Source organism: Mandrillus leucophaeus, unplaced genomic scaffold, assembly GCF_000951045.1.
Source record: "Mandrillus leucophaeus isolate KB7577 unplaced genomic scaffold, Mleu.le_1.0 Scaffold530, whole genome shotgun sequence".
NCBI classification, from domain to species: domain Eukaryota; kingdom Metazoa; phylum Chordata; class Mammalia; order Primates; family Cercopithecidae; genus Mandrillus; species Mandrillus leucophaeus.
This window is the reverse complement of record NW_012105698.1, coordinates 1,463,580-1,472,974: the sequence shown is the minus strand read 5'-3', so window position 1 is coordinate 1,472,974 and position 9,395 is coordinate 1,463,580. Positions and strand designations below refer to the sequence as shown.

The window sequence follows — 9,395 nt, the reverse complement described above, 5'->3', positions numbered from 1 at the left end:
GGAATCTACCATTTTATTTTTATTTTATTTTATTTTTGAGACGCAGTCTCGCTCTGTTGCCTGGCTGCAGTGCAGTAGCATGATCTAGGCTCACTGCAACCTCCACCTCCTGGGTTCAAGTGATTCTCCTGCCTCAGCCTCCCAAGTAGCTGGGACTACAGGCACCCGCAACCACGCCCGGCTGATTTTTATATTTTTAGTAGAAACAGGGTTTCACCACATTGGCCAGGCTGGTCTGGGACTCCTGACCTCAAATGATCCACCCACCCTGGCCTTCCAAAGTGCTCAGATTACAGGTGTAAGCCACCGTACCTGGCCTCTAAATGTCTTTAGATTAACAGCCATTCAAAACAGTTAATAGTTTTTTGTTTCCTTTTAAAGCTGTCCCTTAAACACCTCAGGTCTGGTTTTGTAATTAAGACCTTTGACAAATACATCTGAATTTCCTACTGAACTACTAAGAAACATGAGGTTTAATTCTATTCAGGCTCCCACATTTATTTAGTAGTTAGGGATAACACAAATATTTGAAGTCTACTAATAATTTGAAACATGATTTTATTCACTGCCTTCAATGTGCTTTCTAACTAAATCTGTTAATAGACCTGTTAGCAAACAAATCTAAAAAGGTTGGTCTTACTTAATACTCTCCCCATTCCTTTTGTGATTGAATTGTTCATAGTAAAATAGCCAGAAGGAAGTAGTTGGAGGAGAACGTAGCAGGAATGCCGATAAGGTTGCAATATAATGCATTTTCATCTCTTTACACAATAAACGAGGATTTGGCCTTCTAACTGCCATTCCTCTGAGGAAAAGAATTTAGGAGGAGTCTTTTATGTCATTAAACACACCCATAATCCTTTTTGGATAACCTCCTCCCTGTTCAGTGTGGTGTTAACTCAGTGAACCCTGTAGAAGCTTTGTTGGAGATTTTATTTCAGAACCCTATGGAAGCCTTACTGGAGACTTTATTTGGTAGGGTTACGATTTTGAATATAGTTTCTACTGCTAATGAGTCATTATACTTTTTCTTTTTCTTTTTTTTTTTTTTTGTGGAGACAGAATCTCACTCTGTCGCCCAGGCTGGAGTGCAGTGGCGCAATCTCTGCTTACCGCAACCTCCGCCTCCCGGGTTCAAGCGATTCTCCTGCCTCAGTCTCCCGAGTAACTGGAACTTCAGGTGTGCACGACCATGCCTGGCTAATTTTTGTAGTTTTAGTAGAGAGGGGGTTTCACCATGTTGTCCAGGCTGGTCTCAAACTCCTGAGCTCAGGCAGTCCACCTGCCTCTGCCTCCCAAAGTGTTAGGATTACAGGCATGAGCCATCACACTGGGCCTGAATCATTAAACTTTGTATTTTTATTTTTGAGGTAGAGTCTCACTCTGTTGCCCAGGCTGGAGTGCGGTAGCATGATCCTAGCTCACGGTTAACTCCTATGCTGAAGTGATCCTCCCACGTCAGCCTCCCCGGTAACTGGGACTACAGGTGTGCACCACCACACCTGGCTAACAGTTTTTTGGGGTTTTTGTTTTTTTTTTTTTTTTTGGAGAGACAGTCTTACTTTGTCCCCCAGGCTGACAGGATCTTGGCTCCCTACAACCTCCACTTCCCAGGTTCAAGTGATTCTCATGCCTTGGGATTACAGGTGCTCACCACCACGCCCAGCTACCTTTTTGTATTTTTAGTAGATACAGGGTTTCACCATGTTGGCCAGGTTGGTCTTGAATTCCTAACCTCAAGTGATCTGCATGCCTTGTCCCCCCAAAGTGCTGGGCTTACAGGCGTGAGCCACCACACCCTACCATTTTTAAGGACGATATGTATAACATTTATTTTAGCGGCATATACATTAATCCTGGGTTTAATTAATTCTATAAAATCTAGGATTTGCAAGTTATGTTTTATAGTACACATGGAATTCGCTATTATAAACATGTTAGATTAGTATGGTGAGTTAGTCTTGGACCCTAGGGAGATGTATTAGTAATATCAAAAAGATTTGGATATAGTTCATCTGTGTGACCCTCCCATCAGGATGTGTTTAGCAGAGGTCTGTATCAATGTGCTCATGTATTTTGTGCTTTAATATGAATTTAAGATTATTAAGCAAATGTAGGCCAGGCGTGGTGGCTCACGCCTGTAATCCTAACACTTTGGGAGGCTGAGGCAGGTGGATCACTTGAGGCCAGGAGTTGGAGACCAGCCTGGCCAACATGGCAGAATCCTGTCTCTACTGAAAAATACAAAAATTAGCTGGGCATTGTGGCGCATGCCTGTAATCCCAGCTACTCAGGAGGTTGAGGCAGGAGAATCACTTGAACCCAGGAGGCAGAGGTTGCAGTGAGCCTAGATCATGCCATTGCACACCAGCCTAGGAGACAGAGCGAAACTCTGTCTTAAAAAAAAAAAAATTAAGCAAATTGTATGAATCACTTATTCAACACCCATTTCTAAAGTTTCTGTGCATTATCGGTTGCTTCCACAGGATGTAGTGAAATGGATGTTACTGCCATATTACAGCAGAGGACATTGATTGAATTGCTCTCAATCAACAAAGCTAATAGATATTGAAACTAGTAGATGATACAGGTCCAAAGAAGGCACATATCAACTGTATTTACTCTTTGGATCTCAATTGCTGTCCATTTTCTTAAAGTTTTATAATTTTATTATGAACTTATAAAACAGTCACAATTTTTTACCTGGTCAAGTCTATCACAGCTGTGGTTCTCAGACCCTGGGGAGGGAGTTTGCAATGAGTAGATACCTCTGGAACTTTTAAAAAATATAGATCCCAACTGTCACCCCAGATGCACAGAATTAAAATCTCTGAGCCTAGGACCTGGTATGTCAATTTGAAAAGCTTTTCAGATGATTCTGATGTGCAACTTCGATTAGGAACCACCAAATGAGAGCCAGCAGTACAAATCTGAAGTTCTCTTTTGAGGAATTTTTGACCTGGCTATGGTTTCCACAGGTTCATTACTGTGTACTATTTTCACAGCTTATTATTTGTGGACTTGGAAAGATAGATGTTAGTGACTGGAAGGTAAACACCCGGTTAAAACACTGTACACCAGACAGCAACATTGTCAAATGGTTCTGGAAAGCTGTGGAGTTTTTTGATGAAGAGCGACGAGCACGATTGCTTCAGTTTGTGACAGGGTCCTCTCGAGTGCCTCTGCAGGGCTTCAAAGCATTGCAAGGTAACAGCCTGAGGGGCAGGCAAGCTGGGCGGCAGGTGGACCAGGGGTGGGGGCCAGGTCTGTCAGTATGGGGTCTGTGTAGATATTTTATAAACCGTGTGCTTAGAGATTCTCTTTTCACTTCTTACCTGTGACTCTCACATTGTGACACCTTCTTCTCCTTCCTTTCTCTTGTTCCCCTCCCAAGAGCCTTTTCTGTGGGCTTCTCTGATTGTAGTGAGTGCCGCATGCTAGAGACCGTACGTAGTGATGCTCTGCCTTTTGTTTTCTGGTCACCTTACTTTTAATTCTGTTGCACATTCCTGTAAGGGAAGTCATTCACTTTCATGTTCACATCTCGACCTGGTGAAAATGTTTACCTGCCTGGGATGCCTCTCCCTTTACTTTTCAGTTCTTTATTAGACAGAAGCAGCATGGGTCATGGAAACCATCTGTTCGGTCAGAACATTTTAATTACTGCATGGCATCAGACCATTTGTTTACAACCATATTCCTTTTTTAAGAATGGTTTTCCGTGGAATCAGCTGGTTAATTTTGGGATGAGCTTGTAATATTGCTAATGATTGTGGCGCTTCACTGGGTGGCAGTTGCTTCCTTTACCTCTTAAGCACTTCATTGTCAAAGCTGCTGGTGATGACTAAGGACATACGGAGCGAGACTGGTACATAATTCGGCAGTGCTGCCCACAGCGCATGCTCTGAAATCCCTGGGGCGAACCTGCTTTCAGCTGTGCTGCCCTTCTCTGTAAGGAGAGCTCCTCAGCATCACACTGCCCAGATGCATAAAGTGAGGTTGTATTTCTGCTACGTGTATTTATATGGGGTGTCTGTGCGAACTGAAATGGATTCTATAGACGGCTCTTTTGCGCTCAGCCCAGTTTGAGTCATGAAATCTAAATTTGCATTAGGTCATCTTTTTGAATGTGTGCCTATGTATTTTACCTTGGATTTTCCTGATTACTTTTCTTATGCTTTTGGGATGTTGATTTTCTCTAAAATATAGAAATTGGGAAAGAGATTTCAATCTCGAGTTTTTTCTCAAATGGAAATACAAAGGTATTATGGAATCTAAGCCTTATCCAAGGTTAATTCTGGCTCTCAAAACCCAGATGCTTTTCCTGCTGCCCTTTGGTAGTACGTGCGGATTCATTAGCATTCCTCTATCCCCAGATCCTGTGGTTTACGTGCCAGTTTTATTCTAAGATTTTGGCGACGAATGCACGCACCTGCAGTGATTTCACCCACATTTCCTTCATTTGCAGGTGCTGCAGGCCCGAGACTCTTTACCATACACCAGATTGATGCCTGCACAAACAACCTGCCGAAAGCCCACACTTGGTAAGGTATTTTTGTAGCTTTATTCCCCATTCCATGTACATAGGTGTTAGTTCCGAACAGACTGGACTTTATTGTACTTACTAGTGTTGAATGAGCCTTTAAAGGGAATGATAAGCAGCTTAAGCGATTTAAAGTTAAGATTATTCGAAAACTGGTAGGAAAACTCAAAAGTGGTCACCTCTGTTTTAGAGAAATACCTTTTAGTTTTCTGTGTGACAGAGTGTTGTGGCTATATTGGGATACACTTGCTGGGCCAGTTTACTTATTATGAATGAACGGTGTAAAATTTGATTTGCTTATTCACAGCTTCAATCGAATAGACATTCCGCCCTATGAAAGCTATGAAAAGCTATATGAAAAGCTGCTAACAGCCATTGAAGAAACATGTGGATTTGCTGTGGAATGACGAGCTCCAAGGATTTGCCCAGGACTCTATTTATACAACCCTGACTGACAGTCTCCTTTCAGCAGAGTTTCAAAGAATGCTGAAATACAGGAAAACACCCCCCCCCCCTTTTTTTTTTTACATTTTAGGACACTGTGAGGGGAAAGGACAATTTTGAAATTCCTTTTCAAGGAAAAAAAGGTCTTTATGCTTTGCCATGAGGCCACATTCAGCTGCTATTTAAACTTAATATCTTGAACCTAAAGAATGCTGACTTTTCCTACATTTCCAGAGTTAGGCAGTATTCTACACTTAAAGACTACTACTATTTTTATAAAAGGTAATCTATTCAAATTGCTTCACAGATTTTAAGTCTCTCAAACATCAAGACAACTTCAGCAGTCGGTACAAGTCACATTTCATTTTGATTGAATACATAATTTTGAACAGCTCCTGTACTTGCTCTTTGTAAAAAATAAAAATAAAAAATTATTTTGAATTATTCTACCTTTGTAAACAATTGGCTAAAAGAATCATCTTTAAGAAATTAAGCCATTTACATGTTTGTGTTTTTCTATGGCGGAGCATTATATTTTGCATTATATGTTTCAGCTTAGTCTAAGTGGGTCTTTTTTACATTTTTCAAGAACGAATTTCCTGGAATACAGCTATATAATTTTGGTTGTCAAATTCCTAATGCAAACGTTTAGTCTAAACTTAGTCATTTATTTGCGACAATAAGATGTGTTCAGGGGCTCCCTGTTTTTAAGAGACTCTTTAAAAACAAACAAACAAACAAAACTAATGTTTTTATCTTGAATCAATGAGATTAGTATTTTGGATTTACTTTTAATCTTAAAATACTGCATTTTTATAGCTTCTCACAGCATGTGGATGGGATGGGATTTTCATTATTTTGCTGGGTCAGCTTATCTTTAATATATGTACTATTCCTATAAACCAAAGTCTCTGACAACTGCACCTAATTTATATTGTATTTTGACTACAGTATAAGTTTCCATTAACAAAACTATCCTAAAGTGTTAACTGCTCATAATTTTAATTGGGTAAAATTATGAAAAAGGAAGAATTTTGCTTAAAGATTATTAATAAGCTTAGAAAATCCTGCTTTTACCTAACAGAATGAAGTGGGGTTGAGGGGCAGTAGTATGAACAGTGATTCTAACTCTATGGCATAAATTACTTTGAAACTAAAGAGTTCATTTTGGAAGTAAGGGAATCCCACTTCCCTTCGTGTTGAAGATTTGCATTTGATTTTGAAACATCCAGATTTAGCTTTCAAGGTGTGTGGCATGTTGTATGATCCAGAAGCAATGAAAACTCTGGGGTGAGGGATTGAAAAAATCTGAAATCGCAATTGGATTTTTAAATTCAACCATCAGAAATATGCACTATTCAGGGTTTTTTTTTACATTGATGTCAAATAAGCAAATTTTCATGAGATAATTAAGCTGCAGAATTTAAAGTTATGAAGTAAATAGGTCCTCTGTTCTGTTTCATGTGATGGAGTGGGTTTCAGTCTGTGTTCTTGGCGCCAAAGAGTTCCTCAGAGGTGCTTCAGGAGTAATGGTTTAAGAGAAGAGGGGCAAAGAGAGGGAGCGAGGGGGGAAGGCCTAGTTGGTATTTAGCAGGGGCCTCAGGCTTCATATCCCCACCCCCTTTACCCAGAACAGCCTGTTTTTCTCTTATGTATATTGGAATTTCAAGTAAGCTTTCATGGGGTGCAGCGGGGCGGGGAGGAATGGATGGGATAAAAGAAGTGGAGATTTTGCTGCTCTAAAAAAGTTGAAAACTACTTGTGTAGTTTTTAAGTACTTCAGTGTATTTCATTTGGCCACATTCAACTGCCACAAGTAAGCTAGTCATAGTTGTAACTGTGCAGTGGTATTATGCTTATGTCTGCCTTTTTCCTCTCAAACAATTTGTTTTTTTACATTGCATTCTGAGTACTGAAGAGCATCTTGAAATGTATGGAAGGTGGTTTCTATGCTATTTGATAATCAGTAATGTTCAGCTGTCATGGTAGTACCCTATTGGTTGCAGGCCCATCTCTCTTTTATATTAAAGCACTAGTGCAGTTTATAATTGTGCCTACTTTTAAAATCTTTCAGTAAAAAATAAGTACATAATGAATATATAAATCATAACTGACAGGGATGCAGTAATAATGAAATGCTACTATCACTTATTTTAATATACAATATAAAGCAGGCAAATACCATTGTTTTTTGAGTGCCTTTTTAACTTTATGCTAATGACTTAATAGAGCTTTAAAAGAAAGAAATTGGCAGGGCACCATGGCTCACGCCTGTAATCCCAGCACTTTGGGAGGCCAAGGCAGGCGGATCACCTGAGGTCGGGAGTTCAAGAGCAGCCTGGCCAAGATGGTGAAACCCCATCTCTACTGAAAATACAAAATTAGCCAGGCGTGGTGGCACACTCCTGTAATCTCAGCTACTTGGGAGGCTGAGGCAGGAGAATTGCTTGAATCTGGGAGGCAGAGACTGCAGTGAGCCAAGATCACACCACTGCACTCCAGCCTGGGCGACAAGAGTGAGACTCCATTCCCCCTACTCCCCCCAAAAATAAATAAATTACTCTCTGTAAGAGTCTATGCTGTCACCATCATCTATAAAAACACGATTTAGATTTCCATTTCAAAGTTACATTACCCAATTACTTCCAAATAGGTGCTAAGCAGAAACCCCCAATGTGTTACTGAACCATGGACTCGCACCTCATGTTTAATGTGAATCTTTATTTCCGTGTCCCTCTTAACTGGTTTCTTCTTGTCTTCCCCCTGGCTGTATTGTTATTTCAGATATGTGATACCTGTTTTCATACTCTTGCTTTTCCATCATGAATGCTTAGTTATGAACAGAGATTCCTTCGTAGAGCTCACAGGCAGTACAGAGAGGTGAGTCTTGTCTCAGAGGGCCTTGTATCTTGGTGTACTTTTTAAATAGTGCTGTGTATAGTGTACATTTTGTTTTGCACATAGTTTGTTGTCCCGAATGGGTTTTTTACCAAGCCTTTTTTTCTTTCATGTATTTACAGTCCGGAGCACAATATGCTCTTCTTTCAAATACAGTGTAATTCGCTTTACAACACTAATCTGGGCTTTGAACTTCCAGTGCATAGGACTGATTGCATTGTTGGGAGTTAGAGGCTGTTCCAGCCATCCTTAGTTTGGTAGAGCAGCGCCTTCTGCTTGTTTTCTAAGCGTACAGTCAACGGGTGCCATTTGTGGTATTTAACATGTTAGGATGATTGTTCCAAATGCTGAGTTGTTTTATTTCTAGATGTAATTAGTTCACTTTATGTAATATTCTTCTCTCAAACTGACTTTAAAAACAAAGTTTTATCATTTTCATTGTATTTGTATTTATTACAGAGTGTTTTAGCTTTGATATTCTTTGTATTTTCACTCATTTGTTACATGAGCTTTATCAATAACATCTGTATAAATGGTTTTTAAAAATTAACTATGTATGTGCCCATGCCGAAGTCGAGCAATAAAATCAATGCTGTTTGCACTGTCACAGCATCAACGTTTTTAAAGAATATTGAGTTTGTAATTGTTTTGAAAACATTTATGATTGGCTCTATGGAGGGTGACAACATGAGTCACAAAATGAAAAGTTCAAGAACACATGCCATCCTGAGTTGGTGCCTCTGTCATGTTGCAGAGCTCAGGCCTCCTTTCTGTCTCCCGGCAGAGCGGAGGAGGCGCCCATTTTCTCCGGCCGTGGTGACTGCCCGGTTGGCAGTACCTATTGGGGTCTACACGTAGGTGGATTTCTGAGGGGGTCAGGGGTTAGTGGGGAAGAGCATCTTGGTCCTGTCACCAGTCTGCATCCATCTTTGCTGTAATACATCTCTGCTCCGGAGGGCAGGCCTGTGATAGGGACTCACATTTGCCAGCTCTACCTTGGTATGTCGAGCAGTAAAATTCTCAAAATGAAAAGGAGAAATCAATTGTATTTTTTCTAGAAGCCGTGGATTTTAATAATGATAGTGGACTAAAGTCCAGCTAACTCCATGGATAGAAAAGGAATGAATATGGTCTGTGTAAGTCTACACAGCATAGGGTACAACAGAAGGGAAAACCTGGGCAACATGTAAGTAGTGGCAGTGTATTAAAGTTCAAAGGGTGAGCATGCTTTTGTTTATATACTTTTATATTCTTTTGAATATTTTTATTTTGCTTTGTCCCTCATTGCTGTGTTTACTGGTTTTATCTAAAATTTGTAAAGTTTTAGTATATTAAAGATTTTTGGCTGGGCACAGTGGCTCACACCCATAATCCCAGCACTCTGGGAGGCCGAGGTGGGCAGATCACGAGGTCAGGAGTTCGAGACTAGCCTGGCCAACATGGTGAAACCCCGCCTCTTTACTAAAAACACAAAAATTAGCCAGGTGTGGTAGCAGACGCCTGTAATCCC

At 40.4% G+C, this 9,395-nt stretch overlaps 1 protein-coding gene across 1 annotated transcript in view; it reads left to right on the top strand.

Moving 5' to 3' along the window:
* SMURF2 (SMAD specific E3 ubiquitin protein ligase 2) overlaps positions 1-8,514 on the top strand; it is a gene marked incomplete at its 5' end in the record, with an annotated part of 50,834 nt that extends 42,320 nt beyond the window's left edge. Inside the window, 3 exons of the mRNA XM_011997129.1 lie at positions 3,006-3,207; positions 4,469-4,544; positions 4,851-8,514. Of these exons, the coding sequence (XP_011852519.1) occupies positions 3,006-3,207; positions 4,469-4,544; positions 4,851-4,950 (378 nt within the window). The remainder of the gene's footprint in view (positions 1-3,005; positions 3,208-4,468; positions 4,545-4,850) is intronic.
* Between the last annotated feature and the right edge of the window lie 881 nt (positions 8,515-9,395).